Source organism: Sphaeramia orbicularis, chromosome 19 (assembly GCF_902148855.1).
Source record: "Sphaeramia orbicularis chromosome 19, fSphaOr1.1, whole genome shotgun sequence".
Classification (NCBI taxonomy): Eukaryota; Metazoa; Chordata; class Actinopteri; order Kurtiformes; family Apogonidae; genus Sphaeramia; species Sphaeramia orbicularis.
The window spans coordinates 43247014-43273499 of record NC_043975.1 but is presented as its reverse complement, the minus strand read 5'-3'; the positions used below and the strand labels follow the sequence as shown (position 1 = coordinate 43273499).

Genomic DNA, 26486 nt, shown 5'->3' with positions numbered 1-26486 from the left:
TTTCAACGTTTAGCTGCAGGAATCAATCACAAACTGGCCCTTTTTGATCAGATGTTTGCTGAGGTGGGATGGAACTACAGTACTTTTTTCACTCCTTCCCGTTAATGATGACACTGTAGGTCTTTCCACAGATGGATTTATTTCCTATGGTCCCCGAATCCACCATGTTCACCAATTCACCGTTGAACTAACAGAACAAAAGTAACATGAGATTAGTACTCATCAAGTTTAATGTGTACATGCATAGAACTAATAACCATACTTTGCTGGAATAACATCCAAGAGGGAAATGAAAAACCTGAAAAATACACTAAGGGTGTTTTCCCACAGCGTACTCCAGTCCGCACCGTACCTGGATACTTTCACACCTTTCCCGCAGATGTTGCGTTCACAAGCACATACTGCGGCCTGTGCCTGAGTATGAGTGGGTGTTACAGGGCTGAAACAGTAGGTGGTGGTGTGGAAGGAATTCTGTTGCTATCCAACAAATGTCAGAAGTCAGAAGAAGACAAACCCTTACGTCATCAACTGAGCGACAGTTCTGTTCATTTGTCTTTGATGGTGGCAGTACTGTTCTATCTGTTATACTGTTTGAGGTAAAGTGAAGCAGAGTGACCTTCGTTTTCCCTCATAAATCACCAAGTGGTTCGGTTGGTAAGGTGAACCTGTGCTGCACGGATCCGAGGGTTTTTCAGGAGTCAACCGGAGTGCCGTCTATGGTCTGGTGGTGATTAGCTCACTTCCGGTCTCGGCCACGGATCACTTTCACACAGCAGCGTCCTGCACTGGAGTCCACATAGTCTGTAACCAGGACTACCTTCTCAACTGGACTCGGGTACAGTACTGGAGCACAGAACTGTTACATTCACATGGATAAAATTAAGTGGACTTTGGGGTCCAACAGACTCGGATACGCTGTGTGAAAATACCCTTAAACTCGTCTCTTCAGACATCTTGCAGCCTGTGACTTACAGGTGACAGACAAACTAATGCTGCCTTCATTTGCTGTCGGGAAGATGATCCTTTCCACTAGTCCATTCAAAATTACAAGTGCGTTGTGTTCAAATGCTGTTGTTGTAGCCACATGAAAAATGTCTGACACAATTAAATTTTTTTGCTACAGCCTTTTTTTTGTTGCAAATGGTGCTATAAATGTGCAAAATCATCAACTAACAGCAGCGGTGCTTTAATAAAAGCATTGTTTATCATTCATGATGAATCCCTCGACGATCTCCACTATGTTGAAAAGTTCAAAGGTCATTCTCATCTCATCTTTTGAATCACACAACTCATGGATCAAATTTTTCCACAGTTCTCCAGTGGAAAATACAATGAGTGGGCATTCATGTCCAGTTTTTGAGGTTATGCCTAGTATTTACCATAAGTTCCATAGCACATGCAGGCAGGATTAATACCACTGGACTGAAGAAATCCATCCCCTTAATCAGTCCCCCCAGAAACTGTCCCTGAACTTAGGTTCCTACATATAAAAAATATAATATAATATAAAAATCACTGACAATAACACAAAGTGTTTTTTGTGGCAACTAAACTTTTACTCAAATACAACTGTGAATCACACTAATGAGCATCTCCATTTCATGTTACTGTCTTTCTACCCCTTTCTATGTCTCAAAGGCAAAAATTCCTTTTATCTGCATTTGTTTGATGGCTGTAGTTGTTTTGTTTTTTTTTTTTAGATTATTGCTTTTCACCTCCCCTCTTGCCCAGTGAAAACCAATTATGAAGTGTTCCTTTATGGACTTGAAAATGCTCCTCCTTTTGGAAATGAATAAACTCTTGAAAAACCCTCTTTCATTCCCTGTAAAATGTCACAAAGCTGAAAACAAACGTGGTGTCCGGAACTCTTGAAAAATTGGCTTTTTGGAGATACATGGTTCGTACAGGGCAGTGACACTAAAACCAGAAGCTGACAATTTCTCTGAGTCCTGTGGGATTCCCACATGGGAAGGCAGTTTTGTGAATTATCAGGTAACTGGGACAGAACAGGAAAAAGACACCCCCCCCCCCAAAAAAAAAAAAAAAAAAAACAAAGAAGAGAAACAGGGATGACAGGGCAGTCTGTACTCTGACCATGGGAGGTAGTATTTATTTCTTAGGGGTGTTGACCAACTGTGTCTTTTACACTGGTTTTGTCTTTGACTTAATTTTTTCTTGTTGCATCTTTAATGTTTTTGTTTTTTTTTAAATCTCCTTTAGTCTTTTTTTTTTTTTTTCTATTTTCATCTTTTTTACAGTTGTTGCATCTTTTACATAATTTTGTCTTCCATGTTTTGTGAATCGTTTAAAGCACACATTTACTTTGGATTAAAACGAAATAATGATTTGAAATATATTGTGATAATGATCTACTATCACAGCTATAGTTATCAGTCGTTGTATGTGAACATTTTTATCATGAGAACAGTTTCAGCTGAATGGTCAGCCTTACCCACACATTTTCCAAACCAGGACTATAAAACCGATTGGTGCTTCGTGAATCCTCATGCTTAGGTCAGTGTGCTTTGGCTGAACGCCACAGTGCCAGCAGGGACGAGATGATTAATGGGCATTTGCTTGTGACTCTGCACTGTCATAATCTGGTTTTGGCATTGATCTCTCGGCAAGTCACTGTAATTTTAACCATTCACATAACTGTGGAAAATGTTCATTCAAAGATGTAATAAAAAGGAAGAGCTGGGAGGTCAAGTATCCCCAGATGTGAAATATTGTATATTTTTACCCTTTCAGCTCAGTTTAACCCTATATGGGCTACCATTATAACAGGCTGCCTAGAACCCTTTTTGTTTTTGTTTTTGTTTTTTGTTTTTTGTTTTTTTTTTCAATCAAAGTTTCAATAAATGCCCTTTTTGCCAATTATTTTGCACCTGTTTTCAGGAATAACTTAACTTTCAATATCTGGCCATTAATTATGAATATTATATGTAATAAATGCTTAAAACTCTGTTATAGCAAAAATTTAAAAACAGACTTGAAGTTTTGTCATATTTATTATGAAAAACAACTGTTCAGATAAGATATGGCTTTACAAGTACAAGCACACAAGAGCAAAGAAGTGCAAAATCTAGATAAACACAATCAAGAAAGTTGTACACACCATTAACAACTGAGCACATGTAAATGTTCAGAATGAAATTTTATGAGGTTACAGAAATAAACTCAGCTGTTTTACATATGCTCAAACATTTTGTTTGTCTATGGTATTCTGTTTTCATGTGATAGCTTCTTATTTTTTAGTATTTCTAGTCATTTTTACCTTTTGTGATTGTCTTTGTAGCACTGCTTCTTTTACAGACAGTGCATCTCTTTTGACTATGGACTATGCAAACCAGAAATGCACTGAGAAAACACTGGAGAAAAAAAAGGTGGAGAAAAAAAACACCAAAATTTGACAAAAACACACCAGTAGAATGCTCCAAAACACCATTATTACTATTATATACAATTATTTCACTGCAAAAACACAGCTAAAACCTACCTAATGACTACCTTAGGTCATAACACATGTAGACAGCAGTTCATTGTGCGTCCTTGTGTCTTCTGTTTTCTGACCAGGTTTTGCGGGGACCCCAGGTTATCTTTCCCCTGAGGTCCTACGGAAGGACCCCTATGGAAAACCTGTGGACATTTGGGCTTGTGGTGAGTCCTGAAATGAAATGATGGGGAGTTTGGAATCATCTTATTTGTAGACTACAACATGATGTTTGATTAGGCCCTTTCCCACCAAAAGGCCCAGGAACTTTATTACCAGGAACTTATTTACCAGGAACTTTGTGGAGTAAAAAAGTTCCTGGTAACTGCGTTTCCACCGCACCCGAAAGTTCAGGGTAATTTGTTCAAATCAGGTTAATGATGTATGAGGGAGCAGTAAAAGAAACTGTAGTCCAGTTCATGTAGATTGACAAACTAACCTCTAGTTCAATAAAATCACACACTACTTCAAGTGGACGGGTTGGGTTTAACATTTTACTGGTTGTTGAATCACTTAATCCATGTGGAATACATTTTAAATGAAGTTAACCATCATTACATATCCTTAATTTGTATTTAAAAGTGGTAGAACATGTATTTTCAACTTCTCATTCCTTAAACTAAATCACATCTAACTTTCAGTGTGATGGATGGTTCTGTTTCATTACCTCCGCCAAGGAGGTTATGTTTTTGCCAGGGTTTGTTTGTTTGTTTGTTTGTTTGTTTGTCTGTCTGTTTGTTTGTCTGTCCGTTAGTGTGCAACATAACTCAAAAAGTTATGGACAGATTTGGATGAAATTTTCAGGGTTTGTTGGAAATGGGATAAGGAAGAAATGATTAAATTTTGGTGGTGATCGGGGGTGGGGGGCCCACAGGGGGGGCCACTGATCGTTAGTGTGCAACATAACTCAAAAAATTATGGACAGATTTGGATGAAATTTTCAGGGTTTGTTGGAAATGGGATAAGGAAGAAATGATTAAATTTTGGTGGTGATCGGGGGTGGGGGGGCCCACGGGGGGGGCTACTGATCAGCCCCCCCACCCCCGATCACCAAAATTTAATCATTTCTTCCTTATCCCATTTCCAACTAGAAGCACTCGGAGAGCGCAGACCTCCGCCAAGGCTGATCAGTGGCCCCCCCTGTGGGCCCCCCCCCACGCCAAGGAAGTTATGTTTTTGCCAGGGTTTGTTTGTCTGTCTGTCTGTTTGTCTGTCCGTTAGTGTACAACATAACTCAAAAAGTTATGGACAGATTTTGATGAAATTTTCAGGGTTTGTTGGAAATGGGCCCCCCCACCCCCAATCACCACCAAAATTTAATCATTTCTTCCTTATCCCATTTCCAACAAACCCTGAAAATTTCATCCAAATCTGTCCATAACTTTTTGAGTTATGTTGCACACTAACGGACAGACAAACAGACAAACAAACAAACTAGAAGCACTCGGAGAGCGGAGACCTCTGCCAAGGCTGATCAGTGGCCCCCCCGTGAGCCCCCCCACACCAAGGAGGTTATGTTTTTGCCAGGGTTTGTTTTGTATGTTTGTTTGTCTGTCTGGCTGTTTGTCTGTCCGTTAGTGTGCAACATAACTCAAAAAGTTATGGACAGATTTGGATGAAATTTTCTGGTCTGCGCCCCCCCTGTGGGCCCCCCCACCCCCGATCACCACCAAAATTTAATCATTTCTTCCTTATCCCATTTCCAACAAACCCTGAAAATTTCATCCAAATCTGTCCATAACTTTTTGAGTTATGTTGCACACTAACAGACAGACAAACAAACAGACAAACCCTGGCAAAAACATAACCTCCTTGGCGGAGGTAACAAACAAACCCTGGCAAAAACATAACCTCCTTGGCGGAGGTAACTAGAAGCACTCGGAGAGCACAGACCTCCACCAAGGCTGATCAGTGGCCCCCCCCCCGTGGGCCCCCCCACGCCAAGGAGGTTATGTTTTTGCCAGGGTTTGTTTGTCTGTCTGTTTGTTTGTTTGTTTGTCTGTCCGTTAGTGTGCAACATAACTCAAAAAGTTATGGACAGATTTGGATGAAATTTTCTGGTCTGCACCCCCCCCATGGGCCCCCCCACCCCCGATCACCACCAAAATTTAATCATTTCTTCCTTATACCATTTCCAACAAACCCTGAAAATTTCATCCAAATCTGTCCATAACTTTTTGAGTTATGTTGCACACTAACAGACAGACAAACAAACAAACAGACAAACAAACAAACCCTGGCAAAAACATAACCTCCTTGGCGGAGGTAACAAACAAACCCTGGCAAAAACATAACCTCCTTGGCGAAGGTAACTAGAAGCACTCGGAGAGCACAGACCTCCGCCGAGGCTGATCAATGCCCCCCCCCCCCCCCCCCCCCCCCCCCCCCCGTGGGCCCCCCCACGCCAAGGAGGTTATGTTTTTGGCAGGGTTTGTTTGTCTGTTTGTTTGTTTGTTTGTCTGTCCGTTAGTGTGCAACATAACTCAAAAAGTTATGGACAGATTTTGATGAAATTTTCTGGTCTGCACCCCCCCCATGGGCCCCCCCACCCCCGATCACCACCAAAATTTTATCATTTCTTCCTTATCCCATTTCCAACAAACCCTGAAAATTTCATCAAAATCTGTCCATAACTTTTTGAGTTATGTTGCACACTAATGGACAGACAAACAAACAAACAAACAAACCCTGGCAAAAACATAACCTCCTTGGCGGAGGTAATAAATCAGTGTTCAGCTGACGGTGAGAACACAAATACATCCAGTTCTATGATTTAGGTTTAGTATCAGACTGTTGACCAGTTAGCATTAGCATTAGGTTAACTGGACTTCACTTTGGACTAAACAGCTGATGCCTCTGACTTCTGTTACAGCAGTGAACCAACTAAACAGGGAATATTTGTGTCATATACATACCATTGGTTTGTTCGACAGTCGGATCCACTGCGACTGTTGTGGTCCTTTAGTTTCTTTTAATCCTGCATAAATTTCTTCTTCTTTTCTCGTATTTCTTTAGGCTTGTGTCTTATATTTGACTCCAACAGCTTTTACTCGCTCGTTTCGTGTCGGCGATTCAAAGTCCATCTGAATTTCCTCATCGTCCGTCCACTTGTTGTAGCTTCTCTTTTGGTCCATTTTCCGAATTATCAAAATACAAAGCTTGTGGAAATTAAATGAATTAAATATTGGCGGTGAACAGAATACGGAAATGCCCCCAGTCTAGTCCACCACTCAGCCTTCTGCAGCACATAGCTCCACCCCTTAAAGTTCCTGGTAATCTGGAAAGTACTACCTCCCTACCAGGAACTTCTTCGGGGTAAATTTGGGGCCGGGGGAGGGTCAGTTACCAGGGTAATTTTCGGTGGAAACGCACCAGGAACTTTGAAAGTTCAGGGTAACACAGAAAGTTCCTGCAAAAGTTCCTGTGGTGGGAAAGGGCCTATTGAAGCCAAACTATGGAGGGGATGTCCCTTGTTCCCAGAAAAAAATAATTATCATAAAAATAAATTAATCCATAAAGACCCAGTGCTACTTTTGTGACATTCCACAAGTAATATTTCTTTTTATTGAATCTTTCTTAAATGATTTATCACCATTTATTATAATATTATCCTAATGACCTAAAAGGTCCAATGGACTTGGTATCAGTTGTCGTCTGTCCGAAAACTATTTTCCAAGAATCTTCTTCATCAAAACAGTTAGTCAGAATAACTTGATATTTGTTGTGGAACATCTTTTGGGTAAAGTCTACCAAGTTTGTTCAAGGAATTGAGAAATTTTGATTTTTGAGTTTTTTTAATGAATTTTTAAAAATCCCCATTGGTTTATAATGGGAACAATTTCAAAGTGCTATAACTTCAAAACAGTTGAAGATATTGATATAATTACTATTGGCAATAGATAGGAAGTCGCATATGGGGTTTTATTTGGTGCCATGACCTTTGACCTTAAGAGGTCAAACAAATGTAAGTTAATGTCTTTAATATGCCGTTGGACTACAGGAGCCTTGGTCCTATTTTTCAGTAAAAAACAAGTATTGTTTATATCCTGTTGAGACCCAGAAATGCAGTTTTGTCCTCTGTGTCTCTGTAGACGACAAGAGTTTCACAGCTTTACTATAAACCCCCACCCACGCATAGGGTGGGGGTATATACACCCTATGCGCAGGTGGGAGTTTATAGTAATACCAGGAATTCTGGCTGTTTTTCCATTTTGCCAAGTTTTTTGTCCAACTGATTTTTCAAAGACTTTTCACTCAATTCTTGTCAAATTCAACACACATCCTCTTTACTACCAGCAGAGGTGCACTGCACTGCACCTCTGCTGTATTTAATTTTTTACAATTTGTCCAACCGGTTTCTCAAAGACTATCAACCCAATTTGTCATTGTGCGATTGGATTGAAAGTCAAGACTTGGACAGAGTGTTTAGGTTTGTCATGGTGTGACTGAACTACCCAAAAACGACGGTCATTTTGTTTAATTTAGACTACAACTATCTTTAATTTTTTTTAACATTTAAAATTCAAAATGAATCCCGACTAGGCAGGGTATGGGGGGGTATGCTCCGCCTCCTTTTTCACTCATATTTTTTATTTAAATTTTTTTATAAGTTGCACTGAAAATCATTTTGTAAGCTAATATGTGTGTTTTCTTGTCAGGTGTTATTCTCTACATCCTGTTAGTGGGATATCCTCCATTCTGGGATGAAGATCAGCACAAACTCTATCAGCAGATCAAAGCTGGGGCATACGATGTAAGTGTTGGGTGTATATTTGTGAAGGGTGCAGTGCAGGGGTTTGCTAAGCAGTTTTTGAATGTTTAATAGAGTCCAATTGAGAGCTGGTCCAAAGTTATTGATCGTATCAGGGCCTCCCTGACGCATTGCAGAGGGGGGTGTTTGGAAGTGTGTGTGTGTGTGCGTGCACATGCGCATCAGAGAAGGGTATCCTCCTCCTTCAATCTTTGAATCAAGTCACATGACCCTACCACAAAGGAGGAAGACTCATCCAGTCTATTTGGAGCTAATTTATTTTGACAGAAACAAAGTTGAAGACCTGGGTCGTATTCAGCTCAGCTCTTACAACAGTTGGCAGTTTTCATGTTGTATAAATCTGACTGCTCAATGTAGATGGATGGTATGGAATTACTGCTGCTGGTCATCAATCAAAACAAACAAAACACCTGAACTGCTGTGCACGGTAGGTCCACCACCGTCGCTGGTACCTTTCACAATAAAGGTCCTAAAACGTTTACACTGTTGACTGAACTAAGAACAGTTCCAAAAAAAGCTGAGACAGTCTGTTCAAATTAAAACTGATGCAGATTAAACAGTACAACAAACTCTGATTTCAAGCATTTACCTCTTTGTAATATTGACATTTCTTTCCACAACACTTTGGACGTTCAAGGACTGAAGACACACACAAGTGTTCAGGTCTAATGCACACAACAGTACGTTGGTCTTCATTTACACTTTTAATGTCTAAAGATGATTCACACTGGATTTATATTTACATCCATTCCTCAAATCCAGGCCTCATATTCCTAGGTTTGTCATTTACTGACAAATATGTTCAGATCAACTATCAGTGAAATACAAACCAAGCTACTTATTTAATATTGATGTGTTTTATTTTTAAATTTGCATTTTCTACACTGTCCTAACTGTTTTTTAAGTTGGGATTGGGTTGTTGTTTTTTTTAACTCGGTTAAAAAAAATGTTTTATTACACTTATTCACCCCACAGGCAGGTCATTTAAATCTAGTATTTTAAAATGTTCTTCTTTTTCTTGTAATGAATATGGCACAAACTTGATCCAAATGTGATCATCAAATGTGTTACTGTTATGTGGAAAATCAAGCTCAAAGCCACTGAGAAACCAAAAGGACAAAGAAATAAGCCAAACTCATACAGACTCTGCAGTGGGGTCCTGCAAGATCCTCGTTGCAAACTTTTCTGGTTTGTGACTAAAAACTCTCACTTAAGACACGACTGGCTTCATTTCAAAACCACCTATACAAAAGGATTTGTTTTTAAATACACATACAAGTGATTTAAGAAAACTTACCACACTGGCCTTTTTGTATTTTTTTATTTTTCTTCTTGTCCTGATCTGTTGTAGGAATTGTTTAGTTTTTAGCTCAGCAGCCTTTGTCGTCTTCAGTTTCTTCAAACATCATCTTCGACGAATTTACTGGTCGGATTCATTTCAATTTTTTTTTTATGTCGCTTCCTTGGTACATTGTCTACAAACTTTGGTCACAGTTTGGAGAAATTTAGATTTTTTTTTTTTTTTTTTTTTTGGACAAATTTTTGAAATGTTACAAATCGTCGGCTTCCTGATTAAACCTGCTATGTGACTTTTGGCAAATTTTACAGGAGGGACAAAAAACTGTTTATATAACAGGAAACTGACAAAAAATATCTGTTCCCTTAATGTTAGTACTTATGATGGAATGTAAACAACTTTCACAGGAGACTGAAATTTGAAGCTATAATAGGGGAGATAGCAGGTTTTTATTCCCAACCAAAAATGTCACTTAGCAGATTTTATCAGGAAGCTGACGAAATGTCTTTCCTTCTAATGGTCCATATTTTGATGGATTGTAACATGCAAATGGTTCCAGATATCAATATATTTACTATTGATCCCTGATAGAAGTCATATATGGACTCTGATTGAATTAGCTGAGTTCTCCTCCAGTTAAAGCTCTGCCCACTTCTATAGTTAGATTGAACTCCTGCATCTAGACCACAGGACTGGAACATAGAGACATAACCTGACAATCTCACACATTGAACTTGTTATTGATTCTTGATTGAACATGGCGGTGAGATACAGGGACACTGGTTCTATTTTTTGTAGTTTTAAAATTTCAGTTGAAATGATTGTGCAGTTCATTACCTTGAAACAGTGTAGAGTTTGAAGACCCTCTATACCAGGGGTCTCAAACATGCATCCCGGGGGCCAAATGCGTCCCGCCAAAGGTTCCAATTCGGCCCGTGGGATGAATTTACAAAGTGCAAAAATTCCACAGTCAAGGCTGTGGAACTCATTTTCGTTCAGGTTCCACATACAGACCAATATGATCTACAGTCAAATAATAACAGCAGAATAACCGACAAAAAAGAATGACTCCAGATTTTCTTCTCGGTTTGATGTGAAAAAAATATTACATTACGTCTGTAAATAATGACAACTTCAAAATTTTGTCTTTGTTTTAGTGCAAAAAAATTACATTAAATCATAAAAATATTTACATTTACAAACTGTCCTGTAACAGTAAAATGTGAATAATCTGAACAAATATGAGCAACTTGAAATGTCTGAAGAAAATTAAGCACAATTTGAACTATTCCTCTATATCCTCTATTCCACTATTAATATGCCTGTTCCTCAGTGTTTAATGTCTTTGTAGATCTGATCCATTATGCACATGTAGAAATGATAAACTGAGATAGAATATTGTTAAAATCACACTTATTTTGCTTAAGAAATTTCAGTTGTTTTCAGGTTATTCAGTGGGTCCCACTCTGATCCTTCCAGAACGTTCTGGTGTGTGGTAGGCATCATGTTCTCCCTCTGTCTGTAAGTTTCCATCCCCAGAGTGGGACACAGTGACCCCAGAGGCAAAGAACCTGATCAACCAGATGCTGACCATTAACCCGGCTAAGAGAATCACTGCCGAACAGGCCCTCAAACATCCGTGGGTCTGCGTAAGTGCTTGCTCATTCACTTCTACACTTAACCTTCATTCCTTTTAGACACAACATTGTCAATGGGATTATTAGGAAGTACTTATGTTTGTGCATAAGTAGACTTACTTCACATACAACCCATCATATGGAACACTCTATCCATGGCTTTTATTTTCCATTACTGCTGTATGAAGTCATTTTAATGTATAATATGTACAGTTGTTTTTATTGCCTTCCTGCAGCACCGTTCTACAGTGGCGTCCATGATGCACAGACAGGAAACTGTCGAGTGCCTCCGCAAGTTCAACGCTCGCCGAAAACTCAAGGTACGTCTGGAATATCGATGTCCATACCCACGACTTTATTTACCATTTTGGATTTTTCTGTTTCTTGGTTCAGGTTTCCTTTTTTTTATAATGTTTTTAATGAATCTTTTTCTTTTTGCTCTTCAAATTTTCAGCAATTATTCTGTTTTGAACTAGATATTGAGAAATTACTCAACTTCTGCAGTCAGTGTAAAGTCGATGAAACTAAGCTAACATCAGTACCACTACTACATTTAGTTTTGGTATGAACCGGGAGTATATGTACGCTACAAATAAACTACAGCTGCACTTATCGATTATTTTTGTAATCAATTTATCTCTCGATTATTGCATAGGTGAAACAGACTTCTCTGAAAATGGCAAACAACTTGTCCTTTATTCCAGAACTCCTTGGCGGGGGTAATAATAAGTGAGATTCATGTAGTGTATTTTACAGTTGTAGCTATCGATTATTAGGTAATCAATTAATTTATTGATTATTTTCTTTGATTTGATTTCAAAAAAGTACAATTTTTTTTTTAAATAGTAAAAAATGTGAAACGCGTGTCTGAAAATGACAAACAACTTGTCCTTTATTCCAGAACCAGCTGAAATAACAACCACATAAAGTATGAAAGTAAAAGGAAAAAATATCTATATAGAAATAACAACAATATAAAAGTATATATAACTAGAAAAGCTCTCGGAGAGCGGGAGAGCGCAGACCTCCGCCAAGGCAGATCAATACCCCGCCCCCTCATGAAAACCAAAATGTAATTATTTGTTCCTTGTGCCAGTATCAACATTTCCTGAAAATTTCATGAAGATCCATCCATAACTTTTTGAGTTATCTTGCTAACAGACAGACAGTCAGACCACAATGACAACATAACCTCCACCGTTACACTTGGCGGAGGTAAAAATATCTATAGATATAAGCAACAACAAACCAGTCCAATGACAAATACAAACACATCTGTCAGTTCAGTCTACAACACATGTGGATCCATCTGATACCAACTAAACATGGAACTAACAGACAACTGAAACTAATAAAGACAAATATTTGTAATGTTTGTGTAAAAGCTTCAAAATTTAAAAGAGTAAGTGATGGTTCCAGTGAATAAAAGTCAACATTTAGACATTTTCTGCCTTTTTGTCCTTGTCTCTTCTGAGCTGCACTCCATGTTGTTAGTGTTGATCCTGACGTCATGTGCATCACAATAAGTGTCCGTGTTTATGTTTGTAATCAGTTTATCCCTCAATTATTGAAATAGGTGGAAAAAAAAATGTAAATGTGAAACAGACATGCCTGAAAATGACAACTTGTCCTTTATTCCAGAACCAGAAACAACAACCACAAAAAGTATTAAAGGAAAAGGAAAAAATATCTATATAGAAATAACAACAGTATAAATGTATATATAAAATATCTGTAGATATAAACAACAAACCAGTCCAATAACATCTACAAACACATCTGTCAGTTCAGTCTACAACACATTTGGATTCAACTGAACATGGAACTAACAAACAACTGAAACTAATAAAGACTAATATTTGTAATGTTTATGTAAAAGCTTCAAAATTTAAAAGAGTAAGGGATGGTTCCAGTGAATAAAAGTGAGCATTTAGACATTTTCTCTCTTTTTGTCCTCGTCTCTTCTGTTGTTAGTGTTGATCCTGACGTCATGTGTGTCACTATAAGCGTCCGTGTGAAACACAACAGCGAAACCAATGTTTAGCGGCAGCGCAACTCAGGAAACGAAGCTTTGTGTCAGGAAAATTGTAATCAAGTACTTTTTTTTATCGATTCAAGTCAATTAATCATTGCAGCTCTAATGTAAATGAATGGTGCAGCCACCTTATTTTTTTTCTCTGTCACACCATTTAAATTTACACTCAAGTATCCATTCATTTGGTTTTGAGATATAAACTTAAAGGATCTTTGTGTATTTGAAGATTTGAAGCAGATTTTAATTTTATTGTTCCATAAGAAATCAATACAGAACTGTGTATCAGAATTGAAAAGTGAACTTATGTTTAATAAACTCAAAACTCCCTGATCTCATTGTACCTCCTCCCCTCTCCTCCTCCTCCAGGGAGCTATTCTCACCACGATGCTGGTGTCCAGAAACTTCTCAGGTGGGTGTGCCCTTCGCCCTCCACCTCCCACGCTGCACATGCAGAGGGAGAGGAGGGAGGAGGGCGGATAGAGTCCTCTGCACCTCCTTTAACCACCCCACTGCACACACACTCACCCACTCATCCACAAAAATAACAATATGTCGTTGTGTGTGCGCAGGAGTTTTGCTTGATTCCAACAGTAAACTGATTTTAAAATGCAACTGGTGGGAAGTATGCTGTAAATGATGGGTTATTGTGACGTATGTACCAAATATGTGATCTATACTGTCATGTACCAGACTGTATGTGGGTGTCCGTTGTGTCTTTGTGTCTACTAATGTCTCTCTCTTTGTGCTTGTGTGTGTGAGTTTGTGTCTCTCTCCTGCTGCTGTGGAGTGTTTGTGTGCGTGAGACAGAGGGAGCTTAGAGAGTTAATGTTCGGGGGCCAGTTGTAGCGTTAGAAAAACAGGTGACAGCTTAGATCCTGCGCTGCTGAGAGTGACTTGTTTTCGCTGAAGCCTTGTTCTCAGCCTTTAAAGTAACTGGTCTGTCGATAGCTAACGATTTTTTAACCCGGGGCCCAGAGAGCTACAGGGGATGCCCGTCTTCTGCTTCAGCCCGTTTCTGTCACACCTGGTTGAGTCTCAATCACGTGGCGCTGTCTCTGGACTGGAGCCAAACATGCCCTGTAGCTTTCTGGTACCACCATTAAAGACCTGAGATGGACCTGCATTATCTGTATAGCTCCTCCCAACTGTAGCATTTCTGTCCAATAGTGGGCCGGCAGCATACCAACTCTGCTGCTGCCGCCTCCTCCACCGCCTCACTGGCTCAGGAAGGTACGTCCCAGAGACACGCCCATCCACTTCCTCTCCACACACAGTTTTGTTTTGTAAAGAGAGTCATCCCAAACTCTTGCATGCAGCCTTTGCCATTGTACACACACACACACACGCATGCACATTTTGTTAATTTACGACCTTATGGGTGTGTTATTTTATTCCACACAGTCATGCACATCATCGTCATCATCGTTTTAACGCTAACCGGTCAACTCCTACAAAGTGCTTCTTACATTCATATCACACCGCCACTTAGTCCCCAACCCAGTAACCCCCCATTCCACCCCGCAAAAAATGTCATCACTTCTGAATCCAGCTGACCCTACACGCTCCTTTGTTCTCCCCCAGCCCCGGGGGCCTGGGAGGAGGGGCAACAGGGCGGACTGGGCCAGGGGATGAGGAGGGGCATGTATCCTGGGGGCGGGAACTGACACTGCAGGGGGCCGGCAAGAGCTGGGTTGGCGTGCTGCCATCGTCAGACCTGGGTTTAATGGGACTGGGGAGAATAGGTGGATGTTGAGGAGCCTTGGGTGGGCTGGGGGGGTGAGACTGAGATGGGGCGGGGCAGGGTGGGATGGGATGGAAATGCTGCCTGTGCTGCTGGGGCCAACTGTTGAATCCATCATTGCTGCACAGCCTTTTTGGTGAATCCCCTGAGGCTGATGGCATTCCTCATCTCACCCCTCCCCCCCCCCCCCATCTGAAATCTGTTTTAATACTTTAACAAAAGTCTGTGTGCCCCCACCTAAGCCACGTGGCGGCACAAATTGTATGCCAGAATAAAATGTTGCCCTCGTATATTTCTGCAAACCATGGACATGTGTAATGTCAGGGCCTTTTAAACCAAAATATTCATCATATGATCATACACAACCTATCAGCAAATAGTCCAGACCTGTCCAGTGGATAATGAACTGATGCACTGAGGAGCTTCTCGTTTCTTAAACAACCATCAGCTTGATGGAGAGATCTTGAAGATTGGACTGTGTTTTAGTGGAAAGACCTCACATGGTCTGATGAGTCCAGATAAGGCCAAGACTATTTATTAGTGTGGGACTTTTTTTTTTTTTCTTGTGCCAGTCTGTGTATCAATATCATATCCTTTTAACCACCTTTTAAGCATGTTTCTCAGAAATAGTTTTCATATGTATTGTTTGAAACTACACAGTCCAGAATCACAAGAAAAAGACAGGTTTTGACAATTCCAAATGAATCCCAAGGTGTTTAATAATCAAAGGCTCAGTGTGGAATATTTGTACTTCACTTTGATCCAAGCTGCAAGAGTCCCAAGTAACCAGTGTTTTTATTATTTATTTTATTTTATTTAACCAGGAAGTCCCATTGAGATTAGGAATCGCTTTTGTAAGGGAGACCTGGCCTACATATCAGCCATACAAAGTCCAAACAACATAAAACACATACATGAGACACAATGAACAATAAAACACAATAACAACTAGAAGCACTCGGAGAGCGCAGACCTCCACCAAGGCCGATCAGTGCCCCCCCCCCCCCCCCCCCCCCCAAATCACCACCAAAATTTTATCATTTGTTCCTTGTGCCAGTATCAACATTTCCTGAAATTTTCATCCAAATCCGTCCATAATTTTTTGAGTTATCTTGGACACGGACAGACAAACCAACACCAGCAAAAACATAACCTCCTTGGTGGAGGTAACTATTCAACTAGTGACATTCTTCCTTCACTGCATTCTCCATGATAATAATATAATATTATTATTATAACCTTTATTTAACCAAGAAAAAGCTCATTGAGATTAAAAGTCTTTTTCAGGAGTGTCCTGGCCAAGACAGGCGCAGCAGAAGTTACACAAAATAGAAATCACATCCACACTGAAAATATATGTAAAGAATTAATAACATTCTTGTGGTTCAAACACATTCTATACATGAAATCACCTGGTATTACAAAACAGTCATTCATGTTCTGAACCCACTTTATCCTCACTAGGGTCGGGGGGGTGGAGTCTAATCCCAGCTATTTATGGGTGTCTCCAGTTCATCGCAGGACTGACGTGTCACATTCACATCTATTTAGATTAACCCATTAATCTATCAGGGAGAACATGCAAACTCCACACAGAAACACTGGTGTTGAAATTGAACCCAGGACCTTCTTGCTGTGAGGCACCAGTGCTGTCCACTGCACCACCGTGTCGCCCTATAAAGTATACATAAAACACAATAAAAGTCAGTACTAATGCTGCGTTCCAGGCCATTTTTTGAGCCTGTTAGTCACGACCTCAAACCACGACTCACGACTTTGTAGCGTTCCAGGCAAGTCATGCCAAACTGCCTGAGCGCAAGGAATCGTGGGAGTTAGATGTAAATAAACCAGCATGGTGGACCGTATGTTATGCTCATTTACAGTCATTTCTGTCGCCAAAGGTGTTTGTTCTTTGCTTATTTGAGGGAAACAGAGGAGGAAAAACAGTGCATAAGGCAAGAGAAGCTGTTCTACCTTTTATGTTATTTGTATATTTGGATTCGTATTTGGTATTAATTTATTCTTGCACTCATTGGACTGAAAACTAGCTAACGGAAGAGCAGCTACTGATTATGAAGAACATTTGCAGATAAATAATATCAGAGCAATACCTTGTTTTAATAAACAATCTGCAGAAACACCACATCCATGGGGGGGGGGGGGGGTGCCATTGCTACATGATGTCAGAGCTCAAAACTGGGAGAACATGGATCTAGTACGACTTCACGGGTGGGAAGTCACAAGTTTGACTGACATTCCAGTGCATTTTCACTGGTAGAAGTTTGGAAAAACATGAGTTACAGGTGGACTGGAACGCAGCATAAAACCATATGTAATACACTAAATAAGAACATACATATAAAACATCACCATTATTTTTAAAGGTACTAAAAGTATAACAACAATGTTCCTTAAAAGCATCTCAAAGCAGAACCAGATTCAGTCAATTAAAAAAACATCAGCATCATATTTACTGGTTTGTTTTGTGTGATATAAACCCAGACATAGTAGTAATGCGTTAAGTTGCATTACTGCAGCTCGATTCCCTTCCGCTATAGGACTGAATAAAAGAAGAAGAGGAAGTCTGTCTGCACTACTGTAGGAACATGGATGTACAACATGGAAGTAAAAGGAAATTCACTTTAGTTTACAGGTCATGTTCTAATGGTGTCTTTTGCTCTTCTGGATGCTGCTACAGTAAATGCAGTTGTATTTTGTTGATTAAGTCATAAATTGCATGTACAACACTGAACATGCTTTGTGGTAATAAAATGACTGAATCCCTGCTGAAGAAATCGGCACATAAAGCCACAAGGCATTTTCAGTGTGTAGTTGCAGCCCACATTCCTGTAGAGGACTTCAAAATGTTAACATGTACAAAGCCAAATGAAAGGGAATGACATTAAGAGCTGCAGCTATTGGTTACTTTTGTAAATAATTGTAATTGATTCATTAAACGATTATTTGAATAGATAAAAAAAACAACAACCAAAAAACAGTAAAAATGTGAAACAGACATGTCTGAAAATGACAAAAAAAATGTGAAACGGACATGTCTGAAAATGGCAAAAAAATGTGAAACAGACATGTCTGAAAATGACAAAACAACTTGTCCTTTATTCCAGAACCAGCGGAAACAACTACCACAAAAAGCTTAGGGGCTGTTTACACGGCGTAGGATTCAGTCGACTCCGGGAAGATTTCATCGCGAATTAGCCTTCTGTTAACATGGAAACGGTGCCTAGAGTGCCTGAATCCGGAAACTTTTGATACCAGGGTTGAATGTTATCGATACGCTCCGCATTTCAGCTCCGTGTTAACGCGAATCGGAGAGTTCCGGGGTAAAATATGACGTCACCGCATGCGCGCGCAGCCAAGAACCGCCAGTTAACCCACTCCAGGCCAGTTGGTGGCAGTAATGCGCCTCCAAGCTGGTTTGCCAGCCTCTATGACACAATAAAGCTGCAGAAAAAGAAGGAACAACCACAACAATAATGGCCGGTTTCAGAACAACATACGTACTGCTAACTGTGCTCAGTTTGCTGTCGCTTCTCCACCAAAAGTTAGATTTACTGCGTCTACACTCTCACCAGTGGAGACGCATTTCTTATATCCGCCTCTTCTTCTTCTCATTTAAAGGCTGTCTAAACCGCAAATCGTTTGTGCGCAGGCGCGTGTTTTACCGCCACTCTTTCACTACAGCTCTTACATCGCCAGCTACTGGTCTGGCATGGCCACTACAGCGTATTCAGCCGTCCTCGCGGACTCATGTTAACGCAGATCGTTATCATAGTGGCTTCGTCTTAACGCGGAATGATTTTATAACGCAAAGGAGAAATCTTTGTGGAATTAGATCCTAGTGTTGCCGTGTAAACGTACCCTTAAAAGTAAGAGTTTTTAAAAATATCTATATAGAAATAACAATAACAACAGTATATATAATGAAAATAACTATAGATATAAACAACAAACAAGTTCAATGACATCTGCAAATAATATGTCACTGCAGTCTTTAACACGTTTGGATCCAACTTATTCACCTACTAACGACTTAAGATGGAACTAACATACGTCTACATACAAACAACAGTGGAACCAATGTTTAGCAGCAGCGAAATGAAGGAAATGAATCCTAAAAAGTAATAATCGAATATTTTTTTAATCGTTTCAAGTCATTTAATTGATTAATCATTTCAGCTCTAATGATAATCCTGCCACTCAGGACCATAAATAGTTGTTCTTTTTTCTGCCGTTTATTGCATCCGGCTAACCAAACTAGCCTAAACCGAAAGACTAGCAGGAGATATGAGCAGATTCTTCAGTGACATGGTTTCCAGAAAGGTGCAGTGTCAACAGTTTCTTCTGGCAAGGTTTTTTTTTTTTTTTTAAATCACAGAATTCACTTTAAAGCTGCGTATGAGTTCCATCACCAATTTTTCATCCAATCTGTAAAACCTAAGTCATAGCCCAAGTATCACAAATCTGTTAGTCTTTCCATTATTCCACACCTGAATCTTTTCCATCACAGTGAACAGTTTCTTAGTGTACTCCACCATAAACAGTCCATTTGTTTACAAACAGAGGCCGTAGGTCACTCAGACATTTTGGGAAATTTGTCCCGACATGCATTGTGCGAAGCGGAGTTTCACGTACCTCCTTTCTCTTGGTTGACATGTTTGTTGCCACTGTTACTGCGGCTTCGTGGAGCAAGGTTATTATCATTAACGAAAACTAACGAAATGACGAAAACTAGAATTGTAAAAAAATTTTCGTTAACTGAAATAAATAAAAACTATAATTAAAAGAAAAAATTATAACTAACTGAAACTGTATTGTGTGTTTACAAAACTAACTAAAACGTATAAAAGATTATGGATAAAATTCCCTTCGTCTTTGTCAATATCGGATTGATATAAAATCGATTTATTTCGCTGTAGCAATTTTGTCTAGCGGCACCATACGGTACTTAACGGTCTGTCACTTGTCGTCGCTTGTTTAAAGTTGGTTTCTCGTCCCCACTCTACCTGGAAACAAGGAGACTAAAGTTGGGAGAAAGCAGCAGAGTCCTGTCTGGGATTTATTTGAATATGACGGTGAAAAAGGTAAAAGATACGAAAAAACTAAACTAAAACTAAGCATTTAGAAAATAACAAAAACTAATAAAAACTAGCAAACTTGCTCTAAAAACAAATTAAAACTAACTGAATTAGAGAAAAAAAGTCAAAACTAAATAAAATTAAACTATAATGAAAAATCCAAAAGTATTATAACCTTGGCGTGGAGCTCTGCTTCCCACAGTGCACATCGCGACAGATTTCCCAAAATGCCCGGGTGACCCACCAGATCTGTTTATAAACAAATGGACTGTTTATGGTGGAATACACTAAGAAACTGTTCACCATGAGGGAAGAGATTCAAGTGGGGAATAATGGAAAGACTAATGGATTCATGATACTGAGGATATGACTGAGGTTTTAAGGATTTGATGAAAAAATTTATAATAATAATAATAATAATACATTGGTTTTATATAGCATGTTTGTAAGTACTCAAAGACGCTTTACAATAAGCAGCCAAGGGACGAACACGCAACAAACAGGGTAAAAACAGATACAGAGTTGATACAAAAGGGCAAACAAAGAACAAATACTCAAGCAAAAAGGTAGAGACAGATACGGTAAAGAAAACACGTGAGAGAAGGTAGATGAGGGTGGATGAACAGGCAGTCAGTTTTCATATGATGATCTGAAGAGGTGAGATTTGAGTTGGCTTTTGAACGAGGTGAGTGTGTCAGAGTTCCAGATGTGAAGGGAGTTCCAGATGGTTGGGGCGGTGGTGGTAAAAGCTCCATAAATTGGTGACACAAGTCCTATGCAGCTTTAAATGGATGGACATGTTTGTTGGGGTCAGTCTAAGCTCCTATGGGACTGGGTGGGGACAGGGTGGAGAAGGTCTGCGATTCCAAAGGTGGCTCCATGGATCCAATAAACATTAGGAACAGACAATGTAGAGCAGGTGAGGTTCTCTGTCGCCCTTTCAGAATAGAGAACCTTGTCCTGCTCTACAGTGTACCTTCAATCCTCCATAAGTTTCATTTAGACAGGATCAAGGTAAAAACAGCCTCAGTGAAGCCGTGGCGTGTGTGCGTTGAGCTCCAGGGTGATTGTGATGGTTGGATTATCAGGTAGAACCCTCCTCCAGTTGATTCCACACTGACACTGGACCGCTGGCCTGTGTTTGTAAGTGTTTCTGAATACTGTGTGATCGTCACTCCAGCAGGACGCCTCAGTTCTCCTCCTTTTTGTAACATTTTTCGGCACTTTCGTTCCGTCTTTTTTTTTTTGTTTTTTTGGGGGTTTTTTTTGGCTTTTCGCCCTCTGATGATGTCATTCATCATCACTGCACTTCAACTGCTTCTCTACACCTTTCTCTAGAGTTTGGCTGAGGCAAGGCTTGGCACTTTACTCATGATGTTGCCTTTTTTTTTCTTTTTACAAACATTATAGACAAATGTGACAGAAGTGTGTGTTTGAAGCCTTTCTGTACGTTTTTTTTTTTTTTTTTAGAAAGGTGTCTGCCTTGCTGCCCTTTGCATGTGGGTGTTCTTTGTGGTCATATTCTATTGGATACTCTCGGATATTCAGATGCTTTAAATGCATCATTGCTTGCTTTTCTCCAATCTCAGTTTTTGCTTGAGTGGTGTAACCCGATGGTTGTGGGTAGGGATGTAACGATTACCGGTATAACGATAAACTGCGGTAAAATGGCAGACGGTTAGTATTACCATTTAAATTCTAATTATCACGATAACCGTGTTTGATTACCGCACTTTGCCGGAGAAAACACCTATGTAAAGATCTGCTACTATGTCAAATATATGAGTATAGTTTTAATTTATTACAATTTTAATTTTATATACCTAATATTTGGAACCAATATTCACTTTTAAAGTCTTTGAAAAGGTTTGTTAAGCATCTTTGTGTTATTTATGCAATAAAGTATGTAATTTTTCAAATTGGATTTTATATATTTTTTGTGTTTTTTGTCCTTTTATGTTGATATAGTAGGTTAAAGAGAAAAAAATAATAGGCAGATGATATAGATGAAGTTGTGCTGAAAAAAAAGATACCAAACATGGGTACAGTAAACATTTTGTTTATATAGTATATAACGGCAAAATCAAAAGTACTGAAAAACAGACAAAATAGGCTCAGACCACTAAGGGTTAGTATTTGAATGTTTCTGCCAACAGAGGGTACATTGTGCCTATTATTTTATTTGTTTTTTTGTTGTTTTTTTAAATACAACTTGGTTAAATTATTTCAGTGTGTGTATTAGTACTTTTTGAACATTTTGAGCACAATTTCAACAATACCGTGATAATAATGATAACTGTTATAATTCTGGTCACAATAACCGTGATATGAAATTTTCATATCGTTACATCCCTAGTTGTGGGTCATCTTTATTATTTTTGGGGGAGACTTGTTATCTTTTAGGCATCTTTCACACTCTATTTGGTTCAAAAAATATGTTGTTCTGCTCAATCAGAATATCAGGAGGACATTTGAACCCCTAAAGACCCAAAAGCATCTACGGATCTAAAAGGTTTAATAACAAGTCAACCACTAATCCTATCAAAACATGTAAATAATTGATGGAAAATGCAGTTTCTTAGCTTTTCAGTAGCATCACATGGTTTATTCAGATGGATCCATAGTCACTTTAGAGAAACTGAAAACACTGTCACCTACGACAGTTTTTCAACCATGGGGTTGCCGGAAATTTCTAGTAATTGATAAAAATACAAATAAAAACTTACTAATAAAACATCTGTGTTGAGTTGACAGAGACAATCCCAAACTGTGGTTGTGAAACTGCAGCACTGTGGTTCTGTTTATCTGTCAAATGTTCATTCTGGTCGGTTTCAGATGCTGCAGCTCTTTCATAATTCATAGTTTCAGTTCTTGTTTGTTCAGTAGTAATTGTCAGCCCTGTAAATCCAAGCTGGACTGACTGTAGGACTGACCAAGGAAAACCCAATTCTTCCTTTGTACAGTAATCTACACCTGGCTTTACAGTTTGTACTTCTGCATGAAAAAAAATTGTCTTTAGTGAATACAGCATTTTTTTTTTCAGTTGATGTCCTTTGTAGTGGACAACTTTTTCTATTTTTTTTTTTTTTTTCTGTGAAAGTCTTGTCCATGAACCAAGGTTATAATAGTTTTGGATTTTTGATTATTTTTGATTATTTAGTTTTGACTTTTTTATTCTAATTCAGTTAGTTTTATTTCGTTTTTAGAGCAGGTTTGCTAGTTTTTATTAGCTTTAGGTTTTTTCAAAATGCTTAGTTTTAGTTTCATCATATCTTTTATCTTCCTCACCGTTGTATTCAAAGAAATCCCATGCAGAACTTTCTCCCAGCTTTAGTCTCCATGTTTCCAGGTAGAGTGGGGACCAGAAGACAACTCTAAACCACAAGTGACCACAAGTGACAGACCGTAAAGTACCGTATGGTGCCGCTAGCTAAAATTGCTTGAGCAAAATAAATCGATTTCGTATCAGTCCGACATTGACGGAGACAAAAATGAAGGGAATTTTATTCATAATTTCTATCTGTTTTAGTTAGTTTTATAAGCACACAATACAGTTTCAGTTAGTTTTAATTTTTTCTTGTAATTATAGTTTTTATTTATTTCAGTTAATGAAAATGTTTTTTCAATTCTAGTTTTTGTCACTTCGTTAGTTTTCATTAACGATAATAACCTTGCCATGAACATGAACAAAAACCTCATAGTTGGGTCTTTAGGAGGTTAAATGAACCGATAAATTCATGATTGATTCTTAGGATTTTGAATAAGTGTTTGAAGTGTGAAAGAGGCCTAAGAAGATGCATTTATGGAGCATATGACTGTGGTCGGGGCCATCACCCTGGGCACTGGACGGCTCTTTGGAGACGGGGCCAAATGACCAGAGGACGTTTGCACCCTGAATAATCAGCTCTTCTTTCTCTGGTTTCTGAATGAAAACTTTTTTTGAATTATTTTTTTTTCTTTTTGTTCCTTTGGATGCTGCATGGCCAGGCCAACATAGAACCTGCATATTGACAAGAAAAAATAATCAATGGAATTCTGGAGCATGAGTTTCCACTTGATATTGTTTGCTTCCTTTAACGCTGTTCCCCTTATCTCTAGTGTCATGTATTGAAATGCCAAGTTCTTTCTTTCAACCTCCCCCTCTCTCCCCCCTCTTTACCTTCCCCTTTACTTATTTTGAAAGGTAAGAAACACGAGATAAGATTTTGTGTGCGAGTGCGTTAGTTAAAAAAAAAAAAAAAAGTAACATACAGAATTGTTGCAAGCTTTAGTCTGAGAGGAAAAGTGAGTGGAGCCCTTAAAGGAAATCGATGGATGGCATTAACCAAGCTCATCACAGAGTGTCCTGGCGGCAGTTTGAGTCTGACATCACTCTCATTTTAGGTCTACCGGGGGGTCTTTGGGATAGGAAATGGATGGAGGAAGTTTACTTTGCTCTCAGGTTTCACTTTATCCCCAGATGGCAATGAATGGATTATGACGAGGATGGGAGGGCTTTGCAGAGTTTAGAAACATGTGCACCCAAAGAAAAACATGCAAGAAATCCATTCAGTGTATTAGACGCTGGTGCCAAGTGTCAAATGACCCCCTTTTTTAAACTCAGTGGTAGCTTTCATTTTGAGGAATGGTCCTCTAATAGAAAACACTACCTGTCTCTCTTCCTCTCTATCTTTTTTTATTCTTTTTACAGCGTGCAAAAGTTTACTCAACAAGAAGTCAGACTCTGCTAAGGTAAGGTTTCCACACGCATTTATCCTCCTACATCAGAGATGTCAAACTTTTTGTTTTACACTCTATTTTTATTGTTTGATTTCTGTACAATACAAAACAAATGTAAGGGACATTTGGGATACACTGACCATAAATAAACCGGTGTGACAATCGGTTTTAGTCATGTGACGTTGAAATGAAAATTGTCCATTTCTTCCATTTATCCTGACTCTGTTCTTCTTCAGTCTATGGGTCAGAATCTCCATCTTAAATATTCCAATCACAGTTTGTATCCAGTTGTTAGTTGTATGTGGTTCTAATCTCCACCATTTTTTGGTAATAGCCTTTTTACAGGCTGCTAATAGTATTTAAACAAATATCTATAATTTTTTCTTACATTATTACCAATAACACATCTGAAATACATCATCCAACACATTTTAGGGATTTAATAGAAAAACCAACATTACGCATTTCTGTTTTTTCAACATTTAGTAAATATGGGTAAAGTTTTGCGCAGATGTTCAATGGAAAAGCCACTACTGTATGAAATCCTTGAGTCCATTGTATGGTTATCCATGAGTTGAATCCCCCCCTGTTTGGCCACTTCTCTGTCCCTGTAAAACCACTTAGTAATAATCATTAGCCTGTTCTTCATCCCTGGTGGCTTTGCTCTCCTTTCCTTTTCCTCGGCCTCAGAGGTTTACTGCTCTTTTTTCCGAGCGGTCTCTCTCATTCTCTGCTGCTATTAAGCACCTCTCCCCCGGCTCATCCTCCTCCTCCTCCTCCTGCCTCCCCCTTGTCCTCCTCTGCCCCAGGGGTCTCTCTCTGCAGTTAAGTGGTGTCGCCATAGAGCGTTAGTGAGGCGGTAAAAAAGGATGATCTAGAGGCCATTCATACTCACCCGCTCATTTACCCTGTTAGCGCTCAACAGCCACAGAGCCTCGACCAGTCTTTACCCCGTTTCCCTGAAAAGGCCAAACACACCAATGCATCTGTATGTATGCATGTGTACGTATGAATGAATGTGTGTGGATCCTATTTGTTCACTTTGAGTGTTTGCATTCTCGCCCCAGCCTTCTACCAACAACAGTAAGAACAGTATAGTGAGTGCCATCAATGCCCTGAAAGACAGCAACATGGCAACCAACGCCCAGATGGTACAGTAGGCCGCCGCAGTGTTGATTGCCACCCCCCATCCCATGAGTAGTTGCATAGTAGCCCGTTAAACCTCATTCTCCATTGTCATAGTCGCTGCTGCTGCTTGTAATCCTTCATATACCATATAGGAGTTGTTTTTCCTGTCCCAGCAGTGCCCGTCCATCCATCCATCCATTCATTCACCCCCCCACCACCACCACCACCACAAAGGAGCACATGTGTAGACCACCGCTTGTATCAAGCATTTTGGAAATAAAACAAATGGCTTTAAGTCTCAAGGTGCACATGTGCTCCTTAGTTACACAACAAAGGAGCATGAACTTGTGTTTTTTGTAGTTGCTGTAGACGCCTTGTAGAAGCCAATTATGGAATAACAGCCGATGACGTAGTAACGGCCGATACCGTAATAAATTTGCCAACTTTAAAATGTAGTAAGCCAATAACGTAATATCTGGCCAACAACGTAATAAAAGTCCTGAACCGATAATGTAATAACTTTTGGTCAATAACGTTATAACTTATTGACTGGTTATTATGTTATTGGC

At 39.3% G+C, this 26486-nt stretch overlaps 1 protein-coding gene and 1 long non-coding RNA gene across 28 annotated transcripts in view; one reads left to right on the top strand and one right to left on the bottom strand.

The window, feature by feature from the left end:
* The window catches only part of LOC115439691 (calcium/calmodulin-dependent protein kinase type II subunit gamma), a 114600-nt gene that overhangs the window by 43832 nt on the left and 44282 nt on the right, over nt 1-26486 (top strand). For 14 of the 27 annotated variants that reach the window (XM_030163618.1, XM_030163614.1, XM_030163616.1 and 11 more), the window contains exons 8-15: nt 3577-3660; nt 8152-8246; nt 11088-11210; nt 11435-11518; nt 13600-13642; nt 14401-14463; nt 24761-24801; nt 25857-25940. In XM_030163618.1, coding sequence (XP_030019478.1) covers nt 3577-3660; nt 8152-8246; nt 11088-11210; nt 11435-11518; nt 13600-13642; nt 14401-14463; nt 24761-24801; nt 25857-25940 — 617 coding nt within the window. The remainder of the gene's footprint in view (nt 1-3576; nt 3661-8151; nt 8247-11087; nt 11211-11434; nt 11519-13599; nt 13643-14400; nt 14464-24760; nt 24802-25856; nt 25941-26486) is intronic. The other 13 variants (XM_030163626.1, XM_030163619.1, XM_030163625.1 and 10 more) reach the window with 3 other exon arrangements.
* LOC115439700 (uncharacterized) lies at nt 644-15347 on the bottom strand. The gene is made up of 3 exons (XR_003938287.1): nt 15336-15347; nt 8828-8833; nt 644-936 (listed from the first exon to the last, which is right to left on the bottom strand). It is a non-coding gene; the product is annotated as an uncharacterized LOC115439700 (long non-coding RNA).